At 42.3% G+C, this 26,638-nt stretch overlaps 1 protein-coding gene across 5 annotated transcripts in view; it reads left to right on the top strand.

Moving 5' to 3' along the window:
- Window positions 1–26,638, top strand: part of Smarca2 (SWI/SNF related, matrix associated, actin dependent regulator of chromatin, subfamily a, member 2) — a 189,710-nt gene that overhangs the window by 148,292 nt on the left and 14,780 nt on the right. Inside the window, exons 28-29 of one of the 5 annotated variants that reach the window (XM_023721884.1) lie at window positions 12,321–12,538; window positions 21,308–21,361. In XM_023721884.1, the coding sequence (XP_023577652.1) occupies window positions 12,321–12,538; window positions 21,308–21,361 (272 nt within the window). Of the gene's footprint in view, window positions 1–9,104; window positions 9,227–10,462; window positions 10,559–10,903; window positions 11,256–11,668; window positions 11,699–12,320; window positions 12,539–21,307; window positions 21,362–26,638 lie in introns of those variants that run through there. The other 4 variants (XM_023721882.1, XM_023721879.1, XM_023721881.1 and 1 more) reach the window with 4 other exon arrangements.

Consider the following 26,638-nt stretch of genomic DNA (forward strand, 5'->3'; position numbering starts at 1 on the left):
CCTATGACCTCATGGGGTGGACCGTATGACCAGTGTTCAGAGGAGGAGAAGGCAAGGGCCTAGTTTATGGCTGGTTCTGCACAACATGCAGGCACTACCCACAAGTGGACAGCTGTAGTATTACAACCCCTTTCTAGGACATTGCTGAAGGACAATGGTGAAGGGAAATCTTCATGGTGGGTAGAACTTTAGGCAGTGCACCTGATAGTATATCATACCTGAAAAGAAAAAGCCGGATGAGGCTGTATACTGATTCATGGGGTATAGCCAATGGTCTGGCTGGTTAGTCAGGAAATTTGAAGGAACATGACTGGAAAATTGGTGCCCCAATATTTGGGGATGTAGTGTGTGAGTGGACTTAGCCATATGGGCAAATGATGAAAAAATATTTTTCTCCCATTTAAATACTCAACAAATAGTGACCTCAGCAGAGAACTTCAACTGTGAGGTGGATGAGATGACCTCTTCTGTACATACTGGATGCTATTGCTTGTGTTTACATGTCCCCTCAAAGCCTCATATGGTCATAGGAGCAGCTTTTTCGCAGGTGGCTGGATCTAGAGTGTGTGATATTGAAATTGACTCATGGTGCAATGCTGTAAGTAGCCTGGATAAAGCATAAGGGACAGAAAGAGCTGTGGTTGTCCCTGGTGCTTTGCCACCTTCTTCCCCTGTCATAAACTATTTCTTCTCTGTAATGACACCCAGCTTTGGAGCCAAGTGATTGTAGACTGAAACCTTTACAAACTGTGAGCTAAATAAACCTTTCCTCTTTTAACTTTGGCTGTTGGGTATTTTGTCTTAGCAACTAGAAAGGAAACTAAGACACATAATTTGATACCATAATTTGGGGAGGTTGTTATGACTCTTTCTGACAGTGTGGTTCAGTAGCCTTTGGGACTGGTTTGTGGGAAGAGTTTGGAAAAGTTCAGAGATGCTGGCTGAAAAAGTAGAGTTGAATACTTCAGGCTGTACATGATGAGGGATTGTGGTCAGAGTTCAGAAGACTAGGCTTCAGAGATTTCTGCTGGGAAGAAGGACTCATTGTCTGTTAGACTCCAGACAGTATGTGTTAAATCTTGGTAGAAAGTTTGCATTGTGCTTATTTGACAGAGACTTTTCCTAAGACTAACATTAAGGGTGGGAGTCTAATTTTGGAGAAGAAATTTGAAGGCAGTCTAATATTGAGGCAGTGCATTGCTGTTGTTGGGGTTTTTCACCAGATCTATGTTGAGAATCAAGAGCAAAAAGCCCAGCAGAATGGTACAAAGCATTGTGAATTTGGCCAGAAAAGAAGATCCAGTAAATTGCGGCCTACAAAGATGAAACTGAGGAGAAATTGGTTGCAAAAAGACTAGGAAAAAAAAAAAAAAAAGCCAAGTATTTTAGTAGAAGACAACAGAAATGATGACCTAAGGACATCACAAGAAGCAACAGGACTCCACCCTTTACAATCTCAGACCTAACAATAATGAGAGATTTTGCTTTGACATGAACACCCCAAAGAACCATGTTCCAGAATGGCAGCAGCCTCGGAAAGATGTTCCTTGGGATTTGTTTCATAGGTACTGGACCCCTACAGCCAAGAGGAGAAAGGAAGCTTGGCTACTGCTTCAGCTGGCAGCTGACCTTGGTCTCATCCACGTCTGCTGGTTTTAGGTGCATGCAAAATACAAAAGTTGAGGGATCAGCAAGCCCCCTGGCCCTCAGATGATAGAAGAAGGCCTGGGAAGCCAGGTAGTGGGTCCCCAAAAAGGCAGCACATGAAGCTGTGAATGTGAAGCCAAAGAATGAGTGGAGACTCCAGAAGTTTTGGAGAAGCCAAAAATGCGGATCATCTGAAGAAAACTGGAAGGAGGAAGCAGAGCCAGCCCCAGAGAGGGGACACAGAAACTATAAACACTGGCAGTGCCATATAGGTAGAACCCTTTGGAGTCTACAACTTGCCAGATTGCCAGGGATACTGGAAGTGGAACTGTGGGATTTAATGTTTGCCCTGCTAGATTTTGTTCTTGCTTTGTTTACATTTCTTGCTATTCTCTTGTTTGTGACTTTTGCAATGGAAATGTCTATCTTGTGCCATTGAATGTTGGAAGTGTTTAACTTTCTTTTCATTTGTACAGGGGCTTGCAGCTAAGAATTTGCCTTAAATCTCAGAGGAGACTTTGGACTTGGACTTTTCAGCAATCCTGAAACTGTTAGGACATTGGCAACTCATGGAAATGGACTAAATGCCTTTTATATAAAGAGAAGTGCATAAGTCTTTGTGGGGCCAAGGGCAGAATGTTATGGCTTATGTTTAGATGTCCTCCTAAAGCTTCATGCAGTCATACCTGGGCCTTTTCAGAGGTGGGTGGGTCTAGCTTGTGTGACACTGGAATTGATTCATAGTGCAATGCTAGGCTCAAGGGCACTAGGATTACAGGTGTGAATGCTACTTACCCTAAGTAGCCTGGATAAGATATAAGCGACAGAAAGCTGTGATCATCTCTTGCTGCTCTGCTGCCTTGTACCTATCATGAACCATTTCTCCTCTGTGATACCACCTTTGCTTGAACCAGCTGATTATGGACTAAAACCTCTACGAACTATGATCTAAATAAACCTTTCCTCCTTTAACTTTGGGTGTTGGGTATTTTGTCTCAGCAACTGGAAAACTAAGACAGCAGCCACCCCTGTCATTTCTCAGTGGACTCATAAGGTGGCAGAATAGAAGTTATGCATGGACACAGCAACATGGACTCCCACACACCAAAGCTGATCTGGCTGCAGCCACTGCTGAATGCCCAAATGCCAGCAGCAAATATGAATGCTGAGTCCCTAATATGGCATCATTCCCAGGGCAAGTGGCATGTGACCTGGTGTTAGGTTGATTGTTGGTTCCATCATAGAAAAGATGGTGCTTTGTATATCGTGACATAGACACTTGTTCTGTGTATGGATTTGCCTTCCCTGTGTGTAATGCTTCTGCCAAAACTATCATCCATGGACTTACAGATGCCTTTTATACTATCATAGAATTCTGTACAGTTTTGCCTCTGATCAAGGAACACATTTTATGGCTAAAGAAGTGAGGCAATGGGCTCATGCTTATCGAATTCTCTGGTCTTGCTGTTCCTCAGTATCCAGAAGTGGCTGGATAGATAGATAGATAGAATGGTCTTTTGAAGACTCAGTTATGGCACCAGCTAGGTGGCAGTAGTTTGCCAGGCTGGGGCAGCTCTTCAAAAGATTGTATATGCTTTGATTTTTTTTTTTTTTTTTTTTTTTTGTAACCGGGGATTGAACTCGGGCCCTGGCACTTGCCAGGCAAGCACTTATTCTACTGAGCTATCTCCCTGGCCCCTGTATATGCTTTGAATTTGTGGCTCACATAGTCCATATTCATGGGTCCGGAAATCAAGGGGTAGAAGTAGGATTGGTACCAGTCACCAGTACCACTGGTGACCTACTCTATTCTCTCAACTTAATGCTCTACTGGCCTAGAAGTCTTAGTTCTAGAGGAAGAAAGGGTTATATACTATAAAGCACAGCAAAAACAGTTGCCGCAGACACTAAGACTTTCTCCTGGTCATTTTGGTCTTCTCATGCCAATGAGTAAACAAACTAGAAATGGAATTATGATGTTGGCAGGAGTGACTGACCCAGAATACCCAGAGGAAATAGGACTATTACTTATTACTCCAAAATGGGATAAAGGAGGTATACTTGGACTGCAGGAGATCGCGGAAGGCACCTTTTAGTATTACCAATCCCCAGTGGATTTTATTGTTGTTGTTGGCTTTTTCTCCTTTTGAGATGAGGTCTCCTTATGTAGTTCAGGCTAGCCTTGAGCTCACTTTGTAGCCCAGGCTAATCTTGAGCTTGCAAGGATCCTTGTGCCTCAGCCTCCTGAGTGCTGGGAATACAGGCATGCACCCTCACATCCAGCATTAATCCTTGTTATTAAGTTTATTGGGAAACTACAAAAACCTAATGCAGGCAGGCTGACAAGAGGTCCAGAAACTTCAGGAATGAAAGAACAAAGACTTGCTGAGGTGTGGGCTACAGGCCAAGGGATTATAGAATGGGTAGTATAAGGCAGATCTAAATACTAGCTATGACCCTGGGATCAGTTAAAGAAATGAGGATGGTAGTGTTTCTCTCTTAATATGCTTCCTATGCAATATAATGTTGATAGACAATGCTGGTTCTTAAGTCTTGTTAAATCTATGTTACTGTGTTCCAGCTATGTGAGGAATAAGCATCATCCAAAGAAAAGTTGCCTAAAATTCTAGGGAGGGAATTAGTCTATTTCTGTTTGTATGCAGGATAAGTGTAACATTTTAGGTGTGATTATCTTTGTATCTGGAGACTGTGTATAGTCTGAGGCAATGTGTCTGGTTGTCAAATTTGCAAGGGGTGGATTATGATAGCTAACTGATTATGTAACTTGGGTACTGCCCCCCCCCCAATTAAATTGAGTCAGCATGTTCTGGGTGTGACTGAAGAGATCCACTGAAGACAGAAGACCTAGCCTGGGTGTGAGTGGCACCAACTAACAGGCTTATTGCCTGCACGGAATCAAAGAGGAACAAAGAAAGAAGACTCACATCTGTTGCTTTGGAGGAGCTCCAGTCTTCGCTTGCACATTGATGCCCTCTCCTGGCTGCCAGCACAGTCTCTTCAGCCTTCCATTGCAGACTCGTTGGTCTCCTCACACACAGTCTCCTGGGATACTAAAATGCACTCCAGAGCTTTGACTGGATTCTTCTCAGTGTGTAGACAGCCCTCTTGTGCACTTCCACACCTGATTCTGCAGATGACCATTGTAAAATGATCTTGTAAATCCTTACATATTTGTGTATCTTGAATTAAATCTGTTTCTTTAGTAAGCACTGACTGATACAATCTGCAAATGAAGTTATAATCTTAATCTTTACATTTGACCTGTCTGGAAAAAATAGTTACTTACTTACTTATTTATTTTGTGGAAATGGGGAATGAACTCAGGCCCTTGCGCTTGCCAGGCAAATAGTTATTTAAATCATGGAAATTATATCACAATTTATTACCTTCTCAGCATTTCTTAGTCATTATTTTAATATTTTGAGAATGAGTAGCCCTGCTCAAGAGCCACATGGTTGGAATTCTTGGCTCTGCTGACAACTGCGATTCACTATGTGAGTGGTCTCTGGATTAAAAAAAAAAAAAAAAACTAAAAGGAATCTCCTGCAATTCTCTCATGTATTTCTGAACCTGCAGGTTCAGGCTCTTTTGTTTCAAGGGAGCATTTGATAGGATCTTCAGAGCCAGATGTTTTGGAGTACATTTTTTTCTTTCTTTATATATTTGGTACAGTGTTTCACTATGTAGCTCAGACTCATAGTGATCTTCCTGTTTTCAGCCTCCCCAACGCTGGGGTTACAGGCATATGCTGAGTGGGCCCAGCAAGCCATGTGGACTAGGTATCAAACCCTGGTCCCTGTGTGTGCCAAAGCAGGCGCTTAGTCCTCTGAGCTATGTTAGGAATAAGCATCATCCAAAGAAAAGTTGCCTAAAATTCTAGGGAGGGAATTAGTCTATTTCTGTTTGTATGCAGAATAAGTGTAACATTTTTAGGTGTGATTATCTTTGTATCTGGAGACTGTGTATAGTTTAAGGCAATATGTCCAGTTGTCAAATTTGCAAGGGGTGGATTGTGATAGCTAACTGATTATGTAACTTGGGTACTGCCCCTGCCCCCATTAAATTAAGTCAGCATGGTTCTGGGTGTGACTGAAGAGATCCACTGAAAACAGAAGACCCAGCCTCGGTCTTCGGGCTGGGCCGTGGAGTACACATTTAATGAACTTAAAAGTTACTACCTGAATACGGAATTGAGCTTAATACTGCCCAAAGGATGCAAATAAATTCCTAGTTGATCTCATGGCTTAAATAATTTTTGTATCTGTTTTATTCATTTTTCTTCTAAACTTCAAATTTTCTAGAAATAGTTGACCTCATGTCAGATCTGTAAATGGTGGTTCCCTTGTTCCTTATAACTTTCTTCTCCAGATTTTCTACATAGCTTCCTTATGCCACAGGAGCAAGGAGAGAGCCTTGTATACTTCCACCCCAAAGTGATCCGAAAGCATTGAAAAGAAACTGAAAAACTTACTGTACCAGAAATTCTAAGCTGAGGCTCAGTTGGCTCCCATCGCTGGCTAGCATTGTACATTTCGGTTCAGCACAGGGAGATCTGGGAGTGCAGTTGGCATCCCAAGTTGCCTGACAAATGAGTGAAATAAGAAATAAACAGGGTCTGTTGAATGAATCTAGCTAGCATGGAGAGAGATGCATTCTAAATCATCCTTAGCTCCCTGATCAGCTCACTTCTTGAACACGAGGCATTTCTTAACAAACAGAATTTGTGAACAAGTCAGTCCTAAGTGTAGGTATTTTCTGACATCATGAATATTTCACTAGTAACTTTTTTTTTTTTTGTATTTAGGGAAGGGTCTACAGGGTGTTCAGGGTCTCACTATTAGATTGGACTCATAGTGATCCACCTGTTTTATAGCCTCCCAGGAGCTGGGATTACAGGCATGCGTCACCATACCTAGTCCCAATTGCTGTTGTGGTGTGCTCCAGGGGTGGGGCCAGCACGGCAGGCCCAGGGGATGGAACCCCTGGCCCCTGCACCTGCTTGCAGGCACTTTAATCTGCTGAGCTATTTGGCTGGCCCTTCATTGGTAACCTTTGAATGTTTTTATAAGTGGGAATTTTTGAAAGCACTACTATTCATTGACCAGGACAAGACTGAACGTGCTACCTACTAAAATGCTGAAAGATTTGAATTCCAGAGGAAAGCTACTGAGATGTCACCAGTCTTGTATGCCTTGTGTTGTAGTGGTAGGAGTGCTTCTGAATCTGCACTTCTAGGGGTTTTGTTCTCGCTATTAAGATAATTTGATGGCATTTTGTGTGTATGTTTTCTTGTGGCAAAACAGATAAAATGTACTACTTGAACTATTTTTTTTTTAATTTTTATTTATTTATGTGTGTGTGTGGAGGCAGCTCAGCCCACCAGGGGGCGGGGCTGGCTGGCATGTGGTGCTGGGGGATTGAACTGCGGTCCCTGTGCTTTGCAAAGCTTGTTCTAAGTAGGTGCTTTAGACCACTGAGCCATCTCTCCAGCCCCTACTTGAACTATTTTTAAGGGTACATTTCAATAACATTAAATATATTCACATTGGTTTGTGACAGGCAATGCCATCCGTTTCCAGGATTCCTCATCTTCCCAAAGTGAATGCGCAATGGTTCAACGCTAGCTCCTCTTACCCCGGCTCAGCTTCCGATGGCCAGTGTCATCCTTGTTGGAGTATAATCGCACAAACGGTGTCCTTTTGTGCCTAGCTTATTTTACCTTGGGAAGTTTTTGATGTTTTGAACAAGTTCCATTCAGAAATTATAAGGCTGAGAAACTTACTGTGGAAAACCCTAAGTCTGAAATTCTCCTTCAAGAGGTGGTAGTTTTTCTTACCCTAAGTAACTGACGTGGTTCATCATATTCGAGGAAGAGCTCTATATTCAGGCTTTTTGGGGAGTGGAGCGGGGTGCTTATTGAATAGTCCTATTGTTAGAACTTACCCTGGATGTGAGACTAAGTTGTGTTGTTTTGTTTTGTTTTGTTTTGTTTTGTTTTGTTTTGTTTTGTTTTGTTTTTTCAGAGCCAGAGATTGAACTCAGACCCTTGCGCTTGCTAGGGAAGTACTTATTCCACTGAGCCATCTCCCCGGCCCCTCTTTTTTTTAAATTCCTCTTTTCTAGTTGTCACTGTTGCCTTATACTTTGGAGAGAATATTACCTAGGTTATGGGTTTGCAAGGTGGCCACAGGGCTCCAAGTTCCTACTGGAGTTAGGTTGGGAGATGTCTGAGCCGTCCTCAGAAAGCATGGATGAGGAGGGTCAGCATCCTAACCTGCTTTTTCTAACCCCCAGCTGTGAGCTTGGTGATCTGCTCCACCCCCAGCAGGGTGCAGGGTCCTCTTCTTCGATCTTATCTAGAGTGACTGACAAAGGGGGAGGACCCCTCCCCCCAGGAGAAAGAAAGAGACCCATTTTAGTGAGCAGAAATAACGTGATCTTTAAATGTTATATATAGTATTGGAATACTGATATTCCCACTTCACATCCCAGAAATTTGCCTGTCACCCTCCAGGCAGCTTTACAATTGCTCCTGAATTTCTTAAGATGGCTCTTTCCACAGGGAGGGCTGTGCCACACTGCGTGGTGGACTTGGAAATGCAGAGGTGGAGACAGTGTGCTGGTGCGGGCTTGCAGCTTTTTGTTTGCATGTCCCTGCTCTGCTGTAGTATTGTGAAGTCGTATATAATGGCACCTCATTACCCCTGAGAACAAGCAGAACACCTCCGTTCTGGACCTTCCCCCATTCAATCATTCGGTAGAAGACATGGTTGACGTGTGTCACGGTGACAGAGGGCCATGACCGGAGCCACGTGGGGCCGATTCCCGGGTCTGCCATGTGCTTTGCCAGCTGCAAAGCTTTTCCTGTAAAGCAGCAAATCCTGCCACAGCAGCTCCTGCATATGGTTGTCGGACGCCACACACTGCTTTCTTAAGAGCGAATTGAAGGGAGAGCCTGTCCTTATTTTGTTCCTTCACAGCCTGTGTCATGAAAATATATTTTTCTTCTAAGCAAAATTGAAAGAAAGAAAAGAGAGGGAGAGAGAGAAAGAAAAAGAGGGGAGGAAAAAAAAAAGGTTGCCATCCAGTGGAGGAAGGAGTAATTTCCAGCTTCATTCAGGAAAAATGCAAGCTGAAATATGCTTTAACTCTTTTAACTTGGCTGGGGATTTTGATCACCAGATGGGTTTTTTTTTTTCCTTTCTTTTCTTTTCTTTTTCTTTTTTCTTTCTTTCTTTTCTTTTCTTTTTTTCTTTTTTTTTTTTTTTGAACACGGGGCGTACACAGGGTGCCGTTCGCCTTTAAGGACAGGGGTGCTTCACCAAACTTCACTGTAGTTGTGTGTCACCGGCTAGGTAGGGAAGGAAAGTGTTAATTTCTTATTTGTACACTTTTTTTCCCCCGACTTCCTTCCTATTCACTTCATTAAATCTAGAGGCAGTTCAGCATGGGCGCCGTCTGTATGTTGAATTAGGGCTCGCACTCTTGCGCAACACGTCACCAGTCGGAAACTGGGGGTTTGCTTCTGTGATTTATTTCATTATTGTGCTGGTAAAAGGTTTGGAAGAGCATTCTTTCTGGGGGTAATACTTTTAGCATTGTGTAGCAAGTTTTTTGGTTTTTTGGTTTTGTTTTTGTTTTGGGGTGTTTTTTTTTGTGTGTGTGCCCGCCCCCTACCCCCGCGCTGAGTCGAGGCAGTTGAGCTAGTTTGATAATTTTTTAAAAATCAAAGAACAGTTTAAATCTCCATGAATAATTTTCCTAATATGCAGGAGAAATCTTACTGTACCCTTTCAGTGCAAATGCATTGGGAAATATGTAGTGCATTGATTTCTATTAGTAAAAGACCCTTAGAAATCACAACGTAAACGCACTGCATATGAATGTGTTTGGGGGCTTGGGGAAGGGAGGGAAAGTGTTTTGTAGCTCTTTGCATTCCTGCATAAAGCCTTAATTTAAGGAGAATAATGGTCAGTACTTTTGGTGTTTCCTTATAATTCCACAACTTAAATTTAGTAGGAATCTGCACGAATTAGCAATTATAATAATAAAAATTGTTTCACTAGTTCTGTTTGCAGTTTGTTTTCGCTTTTTAGCTGCTCACAGATTTATTAGAGATTTAAAAGTACAAAGACCACAAGTTTATGTTCTACCCCCCTCCTTTCAGAACTCAGGGGGGTTAGAGTAGAAATATTCACAACTTACCCCTCTTCATTTATCCCAGTGGAAAGAAAAACAATGAAAAATTTATAGCATGAAACTGAAAGTGAAGTGTCACAGTTGTTCGAGATTTTTTAAGGAGAAGAATAACATATTAAAAGATCTAAACCTGAGAACATGCACATTGCTTTTACTTACATGCATCGAATGGGAAAATAAAATTGCCTTTTATTTTAAAATTCATCTTAGAATGCTCTGAAATCATGCAGCATGTTTTTTAAAGCACTAAAATGAGGTATAAAATTAAAAAGAAACATACCTGTTTTAATTTTTTAAAATAAATTTGAATATTAATTTGTTTTCTTATTGGCTCAGTTAGAATGCAAGCAAGTCTCAGAAACCACCTGAGCTAAAATCTCTAATTCTGCTGCCTAGAATAATAGGAGGAAAATATGATAAGTAGTTGTCAATATTAAAACAGGCTCAAGGAGGAAGGCTTCGGGCCTTGTAGTAGGTAGAATGAAACAGCAGATTTGAGTATCCACAATCCTTTCAGTATTAAATTTTCAGTAAAATAAAATTACTTGTATATGAAAACATAGCCTTTCCCAGCTCTCTTTTTTTTCCTGATCAGCTGATGAAGAGACTAGCAGCTCGCTGCTTTGCTGGCTTGTTAATTTTATCCCCACTAACTGTGATTTCCGATAGCCGGCCTGCTGATAGTGGTAAGGTAAATATCCTTTTTCATTGCCGTCTTGAAGATTCAGTAGAGCTCCATCCCAGGCATGTGTAGGTGTGTAACACATCAAAAGCCGGTGTTCTCCGTATTTCTGTGTGCAACTGGGTGTTTGAGGAGAGCAGTACCATTAACTGTTGACAGCCTTGCATGCTGTATTTATTATTAGCATGTTCTGCCTCCAAGATTTGCGGGACAATATCCTTTTCTTAATCTTCGCTTAGCTGCAATGTGTTTAGCTGTATAGTGGGTGTCCTGCTTTTAGGCAAATGAATATTAATGAAATAACGTGCAGCTTTTTTTTTTTTCCTTTTTCTTTATAACTCATCAAATATTGCCTCCTTCATAGTGGTTGTCTGAACACTGTAGGATCGTGATGGAAATTGTCTTTTGATTATTAAGGCCTAGGCTCAGGCTGTCCCTGAGGATTCTGTCTGTGTGCATGTTGCTTCTATGGATTTGCACATTGGAGGATGCATAAGAAACATTTTTTTAAATCCCACTGGCATTTTTACCATGCCAGGTTGTTTTGTGTTCTGTACCAGGTTTTTTTTCACAAACCTTTCTTTTTCAGGAGGCATTGTACATAAGTGAAAGAAATTATGTCTGAACTGTAATCACTCTTTATATTGATTGTTATACTCACATGATCATAAATATTAGCTATGTTTGGTGCTGTGGAGAAACGAAGGTAATTGCCTTATGATTAGAGCTCTTTCAGCTCCGAGAAAGGATTGATTAGCATTTGCATACTGGAAGCAACATTGAGAGGCAGGAGGAACAAATAACAACATCAGTTATTTTGTGTGAGAAAGCAATTTCAAAATGTAACTTAAAGGGTTTTTGTTTTTTTTTTTTAAGAAAATTTCTTTTCAGTGGTCAAATATTCCTTTATCTGTGCTGTTTTGTTTTTTGCTGGGTTTTTTTCTTTACATTTTTCCCTCTTTATTTTTCTTATTAAGTTTTGAGACTTACCAGAAAAAAAAAAAAAGTTTAAACTTCTGGGTCTGTCACATGGATCTTGTAGCCCTTTATGAACAGGTTTCTTTTATATATATCTGGTTGTTTTTATAGCTATTTTATTATCTCTCTGCATTAGTGCTGCTGGCTCTGGTTTAAAGCAAGCGTTTGCAGGTAATTGGAAAAAGTGTTTGTTGTTTGTGAGTGTGTGTGTTCTTTATCGGATGATTTAAGTGCATTTACCAAGGACCTTGGCTCTGTACCTGCCCGGTTCCTTGCTTATTAATTGCTACCTTATAATAAAATCTGGATGGATTTTGATTTGTATTGTGACTCATGAATAAATTGACGTAAAGAATAAAAGGTCAAAGCTTGTCAGATTGTTTGGACGAATTCTTAAGGGAATTTTTTTTTTCTTTAGCCCCCCTCCCAATTTTTATTTACCTTTTTCCTCCTTACAGTAAGGAGAATTAGGGTTTTTATTACCTTGAGCAAAAAAATGATTTGCATTCACTTATCTCCAAGCCCTTGAATGTATAGATGTTTTAATAGTCATCGTCTTTCACTATGGGTTTCTCAGGCCTTCCACATATTTTGCTTATGAAACAGACTTGGGTTAGAAAGAGGCATTTTTCCAATATGGTGGTCCTTCTTCATTTTTCATTGATCACTGTAAACTTTTATCTTTACTTTTTTGTTAATTAGATTTTACTCTAATGATTCAGGCTGTATGTATTTGTACTTAGTGATTTTCCTGTCTCCAATTTTTTTTTTTTTCTTTGTTCTCCACTAACAGGCCATTGAAGACGGCAATTTGGAAGAAATGGAAGAGGAAGTGCGGCTCAAGAAGAGAAAAAGACGAAGAAATGTGGACAAAGATCCTGTGAAGGAAGATGTAGAAAAAGCTAAGAAGAGGCGAGGCCGCCCTCCAGCTGAGAAGCTGTCACCAAATCCCCCCAAACTGACAAAACAGATGAACGCCATCATTGATACTGTGATCAACTACAAAGATAGGTGAGTGCTCCACTCCTTTGCCAACCTCATCATTCACCCAAGAGCAGGGTAGCTCCACCTGCAGCGCAGGGCTTATTAAGTCCTATGCTGGGGCTTTAAGGTTCTCTCCACTTTGTGTTCTCTGCCTCTCTCTCTCCCAAAGGTATGATGAGGTACCTGTACTTTGGCAACTGAACACTACTGCCATTTTGTATGACGGTTCCCTATGTATTTGTTATATGAGATAGTTGGAAACCACTTCATATGATAGTTTTTTTTGTTTTAAATCTAAACTGGAAAAGGATTCTTCAGAACCTCTAAGAGATTACCATTGATGTGAAAGAGGATCAAGATGGTGGAATGAAAGTATTTGTTCAGAAATAAGACTTTCCGTGTATTTAAAGGAAATATTTCATGTTCAGGCATTGTTTGAAGCCAAATATGATTCCTCAAAAATATTCCTTCTCTCCTTCTGACTCATGGATTTCAGAACACTTGTTTGAGGTGTCTCCATAATTACATAGTCAAGTGGTATTTTAGTAAATTCACCTCTTTTTCATGAAACTTTTGAGTATGAACTGGGAAAAGACTGTTGGATGCTTCTGAGGTCATCTTAAACAATGAATAATCATTTGAAAACTAAAACAAATTCATTTTGTAGAGAGTCCTTTCCAGGAGATAAACAAGTTCTGCTACCTTCTGGTTAGTGGCTTTGGTTAATTGATTCCGTTTGTACTTAGCAGTCATATGACAAGGTTTTTGTTTGAAGATCTCGTCTTACTTCCGTTGAGCGTAAGATAGGAAACCAAACACATTTCAGTTCTCTAAGTTGCACAGCAGTACTCAGTTTTTCATTACTAGCAATTTTTGTCATGAACCACTCCTGCTATATACGCCTGGATATGTTTAACACGAATCAACTGTGATTTTAGTTTTTCATTGTGGCTTTGGTGCATGTATTATACCAGGGAGGAAGCACTTGTTGAAGTTTGGTAGCAGAGAAAGCAAAGAACTTTCCACCAAGAAGTTTTGTTAAGCTTTTCTTATCTCTAAGGAGCTTTCAGAAATGGTAAAGGGCATGGGGGTGGGCGATGTTTGTGAAAGGGCAGAATTTCTTGTCCTTCATTACCATAAAGTCTCTTACATTCCACACGTGCTCTATTTAGTATTTTCCTTTTCTTTCTTTCTTTTTGGAGTTCATTCCCTTTAAGGATTCTGATGTGGCCACCAAGGGCAGCCCCTTTCTAGTGACTTTAGATGTGCTGATGATTGGCAAGCAGGAATGTTGGCAGCCAGGGGAGAAAGCAATCACAGCTCCATTCTCTGTCCAGAGTGAACCCCAAAACTTCCTTGTACAACCCAAGCATCAGGAAGTCTCTCTGTCAGGTTTCTGTTTACCAGCGTGTCTCCTTGTAGATCTCCCATAGAGAGGAAGCTTGGATTATTACACCTTATTTTATTAGTCCCTAGTGTAAAGGAAAGTAATCCCAAGTAGAGAGTGTCACTGCACACACCTGTAACCTTTTTGCTTTTGTCTCAGGAGAGCACAACATCTGTTTCTCTGACCAGATGTGCCTTGGTAGTTGACATTTTATCCATAGCTTGCTATATGAGTCTCTAGTTCCCGTAACACAGAGAAAGGCAGAGAAGGTCCTTGGAGATTTAAAAACCACGCCTTTAATTCTGGAGTAATAATGGCTGTGTCTTCTCAGAGGTCGGACCCACCACATGTTGCCAACAGACTGATGGATTGTTTTATCTGGTTTCATGAGGATTTCTTTTTTTTTGGGGGGGGGCAGGCATGGAAATTTTGAAAGCAATTACAGTTTTTACATTTCTATCCCCCATCCCACTTTGTAAAAAACTTACAGATCTGGTCACCCTTCCTTAAGGTGGCAGCCAGCAGAGCGATGAGGAGCCCCCCTCTTCATTTAGGGCACCGTGGGCTCAGTTGCTACTGTCTGCGTCACACTCTGTCATTTCTGCAGTTTGGAGAATGAGTTGCCCTCTGTTGTCAGACTTCCCATGCATGTCCCACCTCACTCCGATTACTTGCTGGCACCTTTGCTTTTCCAGTTTGGGACTTCCTAATGCATGTGGTTATAGGCTGATGGCTTTCCTGGAACCCGTTCTCTGAGTTTCAGCAAGCCCAGCCTTGTGGCTTAGGGCTCAAACCATTGATGTAACTGTCTACATATGAATCCTGCTCCTGTCCTTTGTTTGCTGGGGGTGGCAGTACTGGTTAATTGACTTAGCCTCCTGGAGCCTCAGTTTCCCTATCTACACAATGGAATAATAACTGCCTTTGTCTCTGGAGTTGGACTAGTGTGTGAGTTAATGTAAGTCAGGTTCTTAGGACAGTTTAATGGTTAATAATTAGCTTTTCAGAGTATTGCAGTCAGGCAGAACGTGAAGGGGCCTCTCAGCACTGTGGAGGAGGTTCACTAGGATTGATTAGGGAACATGTTTATATTTGTACTACAGGTAAAAGGTGTTTAAATATTTTAGCATGTGGATATTTAGGGATTTTTCCCCCTTTCCTGATTTTATTTATTTACTTTTTCTTTACAAAAGTAGCCTCCTGAGTAATCTAGTGTTTTAGCTCCCACAGTAGGCTACTTTCTGGAGAAAGGTACTGAAATTTTGACCTCTGCATGTTTCATGTATATTTCATGTTAGCAAACCTCTAGAAAAAAAGTACTTACTCTATTTATATTTTGTATTTCTCTTACCAAACTTGGTTTTCAAGTAGGAGGTACTCAAATTAGTAGCTCCTTAATTAGATAGTGTCATATTTTTGGTTCATTTTAGAAAATGCTCCTGGGAAATGTACATCTCACTGTTTTAAGATTTTTTTGTAGCATTAAAGTCAGTTACTAATATAGCAACTCAACCTCTCTGGAAAAGAAATACCACCTGTGCTATTACCTCTCCTGTCACTTCTGTCCAGTGTGAGGGCTCTTACCATCATGTAGATGAGCAGTGTCTTAAATAAGCACTGGCATCTGTATTTAGTAAATAGGAAGAATTATTTAGCATTCATGAGATAGTTGGGAACAGATGTATCTAGATATTTTTATAAAGACCTAAGGTAATTTATTGCTTTGTGTTCAGTACTAAGACTCATTAATTTTTTTTAAAGGATACTTTTAGTGCTGGATGTGGTGGTACATGTCTATAATCCCAATGCTTGGAAGGCTGGGTGAGGTAGGAGGATCTTTGTGAGTTCAAGACTAGCCTGGGCAATAAAGTAAGCTAAAGGCCAGCTTGAACCTCATAGTGAGACCCTATCTCAAAAACACAAAAAAAAATTTTATTAAAAAATAAATAAAAGGTATAGATAGATAGATAGATAGATAGATAGTGGAGATTGCTTAAAAATAAATAAATAAATAAATAAATAAATAAATAAATGGGAACTTTTGAAAATATGACTTTGAAGAGCCAGTGTCTCATTTATTTTTTCAAAAAGAGGGTATTTTTAAAAAAGTATGACCCCAAAGAGCCAGTGATTTTCTGTGATTCAAACATGGATTGCTCTCAGGAAGTTGCTGGTCTGCTACTATTTCCCATCAATTTCTTTCCCAAAATGGAAAATCTTATATCAAGTAGAACGAGCAGCTTTGTTTTGACTCATTAACATGCTTCATTTTTTGCTTATTTATAAGGCTTTTAAAGTCATATTCAGCTCTTATAATACTTAATCAAAGACTGTATTTCTTTGAAAAGGGGTTCACCTAGTTTTTACCTGTACCCTTTACAAGAGCCCCTGGGTTAAGGGATAGCATAAGATGGTGGAGAATATTGGCTGGTGGAGCAAACTAGAGGCAGCATGGCTTATGGTTGATTGGACAAAGGAGAGAGATTCCTGGAGACCTTGCTAAATCTGAAAGGAACTCTTAGCTCTACCTGGTCCCACCTTCCCAGACCTAGATGTAGATCAAGCATCGCCACGGCTGACAGGCATCCAGCCTCTGCACGGGCACCCCAGCTTTAGGTCACTGTTTTGGCACACAGCCCTTGATGCTGAAGAGCAGCTCCAAACATGGAACTTATTTTCTCCAGTAAAATGGGCCAAGCCCTTTTGACTTCTAGGAGTTTGTTCTGCTTGGACCTTTGGAGAAGGAATCTGATCTCATTCCAAGAAAAATATACCCAGCTCAAAACCTTCCTCTTCAGGTTGAAATCCTTGATGGCCCTACCAGTCTACTTCCTTAGGCACATTCTGCTTTGCTAGGGTCCCATTTAAATATGGCACCCTGAATCCCAAGGTCCTCTTCCTGCTGATGGTAATTACCTTGCTTTTTCTGGATACCAAAATCCTGTTAATGTAACATAGGAATGTGTTAACTTTTTCCAGGAAACTTGAGTTAATTTACACTGAACATGTGACATCCCTTCCCCCTCAACACACACACACAGACACACACAGACACAGACACACACACAACACAGGTCTTTTCTCAAATGAAATCTGCCAAGGTTAGCCGTGAACTTGGCGCTATTCTGAAACACTCTCTTCAGATTTGGTATTTCTGTGCATTCGCCTCCACCTCACTGCTTTTAGTCCCATCACTCTTGCCTGCTGATGTAACTGAGTCTTTATGACTGTTTTTAAGAATTGTGTTTACACATCCTCCTAAGTTTTTGCCATCAAAAGAGCTGAAATAAGCTGTTTTTGAGAAACTTCTAAAGGACAGAGGACAGGGCTCTATGACCAATCCCTGGAAATCTTGTGGGTTGACATGAATATATTAACCTTACAGTCGATTAACTGTCAGTGAACTCATATGGTGGTACTATCACGTCACCATATTTATCCTTTCTCAAGGTTAGCAAGAAAGGCTAAAACCAAGATACACTATTTGTCGCCTCTCCAATCTATCAACCTAGAAACCCTGCTGAAAAAGTAAAATGAGGTTAGCATGCCATGGCTTTTTGTAAGAGACCTCCTGCTGGTCCTTAATGGTGTTATTTATCTTTTCTTAATAGCCCCATGGCATGGGAATAATTTCTTCTAAGTTTTTACAAGGGTCAAAATTAAGCATAAGAGTCTCAGGATTTCTTTGGCTTTTGAAATTAGGACATTTGCTTAGCTCTAACTTCTGCTTCCATTTTATCCTGTGATTTCCTACACTTTATTAGCAGAAGCAATCCACATTCTTTCAGAGTGTAATTAGTTTACAACTGGACACCTGAAGTCATTTGAAGCACCTTGATGGGCTCCTTTTTAAAATCAATGCTGCTGTGGGGATCTTTTGTTTTGCATTATTGTGCCTTGCTTTTCAGACCTGAGCATTGTTCTTATCCCTGAAGAATCTGGAAACAGATTGGAGTTGAGCATCCTCACCTCCTCACTCTATTGATTACTGCTGATCCTTGTCTGCTGGCACCTTCCAGGAGGACCAGCTCTGCTGTCTGTACAGGGCTGTGGATGTCAGGTCCAGCCTCCAAGAGGGACCCTATGAAGGGGTGGCCGAGGCAGGAGATCCTGATGGATGGGTGGATGCAATGCTGGCTCACAGTTGGGCAGCAGGCATGGCTGCTGTGTGCCTCCTGACTCCTGCTCACTCCCTGCTTTCCTGAGCTGGGCCTCTGTTCTTGCTGCATCTGGTTTTAATAAGTGGCAGTATCACTGGGAATGGAAGTGGTAAGCCCCAACTTGTTGTGAGCTTAACTGTCTTTTCATCGGGAAAATTATTCTTTCATACTGAAAATACTTCTGACCTGTTATTCTCTGCACTGTGGTGCTGAATCCCAGTCACAGTGTCAAAAACACAAGTGCGTAACCTACCTACCTGCTCCCTGTGTGGGGGAGGACAGAGTTCTTGTACAGATTAGTAAACAAGCAGGTGGCCTGATGAATTCAAGGAAGGTGTGGTCAAGTAAGCCCTATTAGATGAAGATACACGGACAGTATCTGGTGTTTATGGTCGCTTCTGGTTCTAAAAATATTACATCATCATAATGACATTTGCCTCAGAAAATTGAGCCAACATTTCATTATTTTACAGTACCTTTTAAAGGACATGGTAGTCCATAATCCTAATTGTCCTAAATTATACTTGTTTAATTCCTATACTCACTGCAAAGTAATTTGTAGCATTTCCCTTGTTTGGAATAAGGCTTAACTGTTTTTGAAGGCCCACATATAATCAATCCATTTGTCAGAAGAACTGAGCTCCTATTCAAAAATTGCTGCCTTGTCCCAAGGTTTTCTCCCAAAAGTACTTGAAGTGTACTGCGGTTATTTCCTGTATGAGATACTTTGTACGTTGATGATCAGTATAAAGCTTCATTCCAGTGGACACTGAGACCAGAGTTAAACTATCCATAACCAGATTGAGATGTAATACCAGTGGTACCTTCCTATCATCCCACCTATTCTACAGGATCAAGCAGGAGGATCATACATTTGGGTCCTACCTGTACAAGTTAGAGAAGAAAGATTTGTACTAATATTGTTTAGACAAGATATGTCTACATCTTGTCCTCTGAATAACTACTATGAAGACAATAATATGCAATGTATTAATTATTGTAACTGCCCTACTAACCTGTTTTGAAACTGTTTCATTGCTGTTTTATCTTTTTTCTCATTAAAATGAATAAAAAATAAAAATAATAAAAAATAAAAAGAGAATATAGCTTAGTATGAAAGCCTTGGGTTCAACTCCCAGTGCTGCCATCAATTAAATCACATTTATGGTAATATACACCTTTGTAAAACTAAATCCGTGTCATTAACACTTTGTTGTACTTCTACTTTTTTCCCCCGATGAGATAGATAGATAATATATTCCTATCAGAATGATTTGAATGATTCTGTTAATTCTTTTGCTCAGAACCTGGCATTTTTGCTGAGTTGTAATCTCTCTTAGTCACAGACTGTACAGCCTTTCTCTTCTCAGAGTTAAGCAGGTTCTGTAAAATGCCCACGGTGGCCCCTGTCTTTCCCAAGGCCCTCTCATTTCTCTCTGTCACCCATTCTGAGATGACACAATTTGCCTTGACTCCTGTATCTCTTCGGTCAACACTATCATCAGCCTGAGGTCCCAAACGTGAAACAATGTCTTCCCTGTCCTTGCCCCATTTCCACCATGCTCTCAGAGTCCCCTTAGCACACAGGTCCCCAAGGGTGCCTTCTCTGGTCTCCAGGGGCCACCCTGTCCCCTGGCTGTTCCTTGCTTTATCTTCCTTCTGAGGTGCATGATGGCATCGTGTCTTCCTGTCACTTAGCTTTCAGTGATTTTCCATTTCCTGCCCAATAATTTTTTTTTGGAAATCATTTGTTAGCATTTTAATGAGCTCCCTGTCCAGTGGCTTCAAGCTACCAGGACACAGGCACTCCCCCCTAACACCTTAATCTTCTCCTCAGCTCTTCTGCTGAAGAATTTGGCTTTCACGATAACAGGCTTCTTTGGGAGCTTTCCCTTCCCAAGAACTTTGTAGTAGTACATCAATGATGGGAGCTTCTCCAGTCTTGTTTCTGGCAGCATTTACTCACGTCTGCTCCCTGACCACTGTCCACAATTTATCAAGGTTGGCAGCTGGACAGAAGCTCTGGTTTCTCTTTAAGTGGTAATGCCTCATACCAACCTTCCCAAAGTAACCTGGGTGATATTTGTCAAAGTTGATCCTGTGATGATGCCCGCCTCCAGCATTATCCTGGCCTCCAGGGTGCTTCCGGTGCTTGCCGATGCAGCCATGGCCGTGGCTCACATGGCCCCGAAGCTTCTAGGTCTTCCTTAGTCGGGAGGGCATGTCGGTGGCTGAGACAAGAGGGCTAATCACAATTCCTGACATAGGAAATGTGGTCTTCCAGGAACTGAACCTGATATCCTTCCCAGCTTTATCCTCTAGCACATCCCTTCCTGCTCTTCTACATATCCCAGACATTCTGACTAACTGTGTACTCGGAGACTGCCTACACTTCCATGACTCCGATTTAAGGTTCAAGCTGGCCCCTCTCTGAATGCCTCTGCTCTAAGGCAGTGTGGGCCAGCAGCCCTGTGAGGGCTGGTGTGGGCTGTGGTCACTACAGACTGCTGTTTTTGCCTAGGGGATGATCTAAATTGAGTTAGAGTTTCTCCAGGATGTGCCCAAACCCACCACTGCTCCCCTGCCACCATGCTAAAGGTTACCTGTGTTGCAGCATCGAAAATTGGCATCTCGAGAGGTCTCCTAGAGGCCTGGCAAGGCCAGGCCCTCAGGTGGGGCTTATTTACATTTCCCATTGAAGACACTCATTTAGTGATCTGTAATAAAATAATAGAGCTCCAGACAGCAGAGCCAACTGCTTAGTTAGGGTGGAAAACCAAACTGTCTGACGAGGTAACTTCTCCATGTGCTGGCTGCCGTAAAAAAGCCACTCTGTCCTAGCTCATGGTCAGTCACAGCTCCTCCAAGGTAAGCATCTGGCTGTTCCAAATGAAGGGCCAGGGTCAAATAGGCTGACCCCACCTGCTTATAGCCACTGACAGCCCCATGCCTGTCTGCCCATCCATCTCCAATGCTTCAGGAACCACTGAGGCAGCCTTGTGTGGAGGAAATGGAGCCAGGGGAATGAGAAGAAGCAGGAAAAGTCTCACTGAGGCTAGGAAACACATTTCCTTTCCACTTCTGGAGAAATGTGTATTTTTCCAGAGTGAAGTTCTAAGCATCTTCCCAAGGAAGCAGATTCGGAGAGTGGAATGAGTGTGGTCAAGTCGTGAAGCCTGGGAGGAAATTGCCGGGCTGGGAAGAGGGCCCAGGTCATCTGACTTTAGTGTTCTTTCTACTCTGCCACAGGTGTAACGTGGAGAAGGTGCCCAGTAATTCTCATTTGGAAATAGAAGGAAACAGGTCAGGATCTGTCTCGCATTCTGTGTCTTTAAATGCAGGTATCTTTTGATACATGAAATGGACCGATTTGTAGAATCAGCCTTCAGAAGTAAATTTCTCTGCTTGCCCCCAGGTTTCTCCTTGGCATGGGGGGACTCAGGCACAGAGGCTCATAACCACTTGCCATCGCTTTGCGGTTGCTTGGGCTGTGTCTTAACCTGGGAGTGTCCCTGCGGTAAATGTGTTGCAAGGTGGTGGGAGCGAAGTGACAGCCCCGCTACAGCCTGAAGCACCTCTGAGGCGGATTTCTGCTGCCTTGCAGCACAGCTGTTTCTGTGTGTTCCTCAGGCGTCTGCACTCTGCTGTCTTGATGTAGCAGCTTCATGCAGAGCACTTGTGGTGACTTGCTCTCGGTGACATGAAGCAATGTACATGTTCACGCTGTTCTGTGTCCTGGAGTCAATGGCAAATGGTGCAGGACACTTGCTCAGTGCCCTCTCTGTGTACTGGGCTGTGTTTTGAGGTGCATCCTCTGGACTTCCCTGTCATGTAGGGTGTCAAACAGTCTGGGTCAGTCTGTCCCTTCGGGTGGGTGGAAAGCAGAAATGCTTTTCTCCGATAGATAGTGTGAGAATTAGATGGTGTTGGTTGAGTGAGAAAGATAGCTATATATGATAGAGCGGTGTCTCAATTACTCTTCTCTCGATGCTGAGACAAATACCCAACACCCAAAAGAAGGAAGGAAAGGTTTATTTAGCTCACAGTTACTGGAGGTTTCAGTCCCTACTTGGCTGGCTCCAAGGCAGAGTGGCACAGGGCAGAGAACATCCAGTTCATGGTGGTGGAACAACAACACTGGCAACAGAGAGGGAGTCTGTCTCTCTGTCTCTCTTATATTGCATTCAGGCTCTCTGCTCCAGGCTGGGGGAAGTACACAGACCCATAATCCCAGCCTTGGATCACCCATAATCCCAGTGGATCATGAGTTAATCACAAACTCTAGAAGTCCCTGCCCCATGACTAAATGAGGCTTTGGGGGGACAGCTAGACACAAATCATAGCAGCAGGCTAAGAGGTGCTTCTAGTATAGAGAAGATAACATTTCTTTCCTCCTTTCGATTAGTCTGTACATTTGAAAATGTTGAGGCAATGCTTGACCATCCGTAGTCCAACTTTGTTGACTGATCCAATGATGTCTTCTGCACCATCCTTTTATTTTTCTCCATAATTTTATTGAGAAACAAATAGCAATGAGACAGTTTCAAACCAAATTGGTAGGATAGTTTCAATCATTAACACATTGCATACATTCTTCTAGTGGTTAATTGCTATACAAGATGCGGACTTGAGATCCTATTTACAAACACCATTAGAACAAATCCCTCTATTCATTAAGAGAATGCAACTATATATCTCCTAACCATTTTGAATACACAGATACCAAATGGACATTCATCTGTATCCTCTTTTTTTGTTAAGTTCCATCATTTAAATATTATAGGTATGTAAACTCAGCAAAATATTCTAAAAGAGTTCAGTAGTCCATAATAGTATTGGGTCTTCCGCTGAACCGGCAATGTCAGAAATTGTTGACCTGAGTCCCCTCAGCTCAAGATAACAGCATGGCTCTACTTCTTATACTTCATTGTTATACTTTTCTGCTGGATGGTTAAGACCAAGGTAAAGCAGGACCTATGCAACAAGAGTTGTAGCTTTTGGGTCTGATAAGGTCAGTGAAATCCCCTCAGGATTTATCCTGAGATCCTGTACCTCAGACTGTAGAACCTTTGTCAGTGTCAGCCATGTGGATGAGTCACAGCCATTGCTTGGCCAATGTGCTCTCTGTGAAAGCCTGAAAGAATGTTTTTCTCCATGTGACTCTCCTTAGGCACACTCTGCATCACTGATCACTTTCCTCTTTGGCCCCATAATCTCCTTGATCAGAAAATTTGGGACATTGCTGAGTTACATGACATTACAAGTTCTCATATGTCCTGAGTCTTAATTGACCTTAGAAGGCTAGGGCCAAAATGTTGGCTTTCCTTTCAGCCCTCCTTTTTCTCTAATTTTGGTCTGCAAACTTAGGTTGTTAACCATCCAGAAGACAAGCTTATTGTTATTACCATACAACCTAGGTACACCATCCTTCTTAATCCAATCAGCATAGGATCTAATCTAGGGCCAGAAGGACAAAGAACTGGGCTGTATCCCTGACACTGGAAAAAATGTTGATCACTGTTGTGAAATTCTTTTTCTAAGGAGCTAAAAACTGAAGATGATTGGTACCTGCCTGATTCTATGTAGACATAAAATTGATGGATGGCATGGTGGATGGTTTTGTATTTCTTATTACTGGTCAGTAACCACGGGTTAGTCCAAGGAGCCACAGGCACACCATGGTGTCTCCTAAGGAACATGAAAAATTGTGATCTCTGCTTGCCATTGTGGGAAGGAACTCATCCTGAATTTGAATTTGGGGTCAAAACAACTAACACTGGGCTATTTATGTTGGGGCAGGTTAAACAGTGAAACACCCTGGGCAGATCTTTATCCCTTCTACTTAGAAAGGAGGCCTAGGGTCCAAGTGGCATGACACATGCTAACGGGCCATCCCTGCAAGTAAGGACCCATCTGTGCTTCTTTTCCTCTTACCCCTTCCCTCTTTTCTTACATCAAAGTGATCATGTGACCGTGAAAAGTGGATTAATGACTTGAAAGAGAACTGCAAGTCCCTGATGTCATGTCTGGGCTGCTTGAGGGTAGATAATATAACCATATATAGTTGGGACCTAGATAAGTCCATTTCTATGAGATACACATTTCAGCTACAATTTCCAAGGCATAGCAAGTGGCTTGGTGCTTGCTTCCCAGGGCTGTTTGGAGCCTGTATCATTCCTTATTGCCACACCCGCTTCTTCCTGTAAGCATAAGCTGACAGCGTGAAGTTCAGAGGTTGTGATGTGATGAATTAACCTTTCCTTCCAAGCAGTTAAAAATCTTTGTGTTCCAAAGTACTGAGGATTTTTTTTGGTGTCTGTCTCTGTGTTAAGTACTGAAAATGGGGAAAATGAAGGAAGTGGGAGGCCTTCCATCCTAGTTGGGAAGAGATATATAAATGAATGTTGCAAGGACCAGGCTGAGAATGACACATGGGGTGAAGCAGAGGGATGAGGCAGGAGGTGAAAGGTTCATGTTACCAGTGTATGCAGGACTGCCGAAGCAGAAGTGGTGAAAGGGAGAGGGAGCTGTGTTGAGTCACATGACATGACTGCCAAGGAAATATGGAAAAGCAGGCTCCTTCTAGTGACCATGTATCCTAGAGTGACTAGAGCCCAGGTACAAAGGAAGAGAGGGACAACAGCGGCAAGGCTGTAGGGCCAGCAGAGAGAACCTAGAAGCTTTGACACCTGGGAGGCCTTGGAGTCCCAAGTCTGGGCAGTAGCTGTGCTTGTGCAATGGCTATGGAGCGCACCATCATGCAGAAGAGATGCACTGAGCTCTGGGTGAGAGTGTGCACTGACCAGGGAGTGTGTGGTGCCTCGGGGCTCTCCTGAGGGAAAGGGAGCCTCCTCGGGAGAGTCACAAGGACACGGGTAGATTGGTGTCAGGACTAGTACTCAGCTAGTGTTGTGAAGGAGGTATCAGCTAAGGACATGAGGGGGAGGAGGCTGCATCCTTCAGGAGTACGTAGCAGCGGAGAGGAAAAACAAGAATATATACTCGGAGGTGTGAAGGACAAGACTTGGGCAAACTGGACGTGAGAGGAGGGGGAGGAGTTAGACAGCTCTTGGCTCTGTCCTGGTGATGTGTGCGAATGGGGGTGCCGTCTGCAGGAATGAATGCATGTGGAAGGAAAGTCTACATGTGCAGAATCCACGGGTCTACATGGTGTATATATGTGTACACACGTGTGTGTAGTAACCCAGCGCTCCCATACTACACCACGGGATATCTAAATCTTCTCTATGCCTATGATGTTGTGATTTTGTTCTTAATATTGACTGCTTTTTAAGGACCAAACAACAAGCTGTTTTAGACAAAATATATGTTGAGCATCCCTGGCACCAAACATTCTGTATTTATTTTTAAATGGTAGGGGTGGGAAGGCTGTGGGATGGTTCTCACACTCAAGCACCTTTGCATTTAGTTGTTCTAACAGATCACATGGAAATGGCCATGAAGTAGCTGAGTGACACACTTATAGGAAATCTGCTTCTAGGTGAAAAACCATTCCTACTCTCTGTGTCAGTCGGATCTGTGGACTCAGCATAGGGTTGACAGTTGATCTTGTAGCAGCAGCCTAGTGAGCTCCAAGCCTGGCGCATTGTCTGGGACGCCACCTCTGGAGTGCAGTCTTCCGATGCCAGTCCCCCAGCTCCTCCTTGAGAGTCCAAGGCCCCGGGAGCCTTGCTGTCAAGTAAGCTGTTTAATTTTCTCTAACCCAGTGTTCCCAAACTCACTTGACTGGTGAACTCCCTTTTCAAAGAACACTACTAATAACCCATTAAGCTGATGCTGCGAAGCACACTCTAGGAAAGGCTGAATTACAGCTCAGATATTACATTCAGCCCAGAAAGAAAGTGCTCAGGAAATTGTGGGTGCCAGTGCTTTATTTTGCCCTCATTATAAATCCTGATACATTAAATGTTTACTGGAGCAGGCTGCTGTGGCTTCTGGTGACTTGACACATCTTCAACCAGTTGGACCCACATACAGCAGGTCCGTGCCCCACAAATGCACTTCCACCATCTGCTTTCTGAAGCGCAGAAGGCCTCTGCTGGCTCCCGGAGTGCGCCTGGCCCTGAAGGCCCTCTCCTCAGCGTATCTGCCTCTCAAGCTCAGGGCCGGCACCTGCATAAAAGACCTGGCTCAGGGCGGGGAAGGAGTTTCAGCTGGAAAAATAAGAGAATGGATTTTCTTTTAGGGCTTATAAACTGTTTTTAAAGCCACCCCATGAACATTCTGATCAAAAATGGATTGCTGTGAAATTTAGTACCTACTTGGTTATACATGTGCTTGGTTGTTAGTGGGAAGAATATCTGGCAGATTCCTTCCAAGTCACACCTCCTCATGTAGTTTAAGAATTTGCTAAAGTAGCCATGGTAGGAAAAGTACCTGCCACCCTCGACCTGTGAAACAAAGCCGCATCTGGGCCCTGCGCAGCGCAGGTGGAGAGGAATTTGATGTTGTTTGCCTGCAAATGCTTTGTGTTTGGTCCAAATTGAGGCAAAAGCTTTGAAGCATTTTTACCATGAAGGAATGGAGACGATGCAGCACAGGATCAAAGAACAGAATATT

The sequence above is a fragment of the Octodon degus genome, unplaced genomic scaffold, assembly GCF_000260255.1.
Source record: "Octodon degus isolate 3935 unplaced genomic scaffold, OctDeg1.0 scaffold00087, whole genome shotgun sequence".
Classification (NCBI taxonomy): Eukaryota; Metazoa; Chordata; class Mammalia; order Rodentia; family Octodontidae; genus Octodon; species Octodon degus.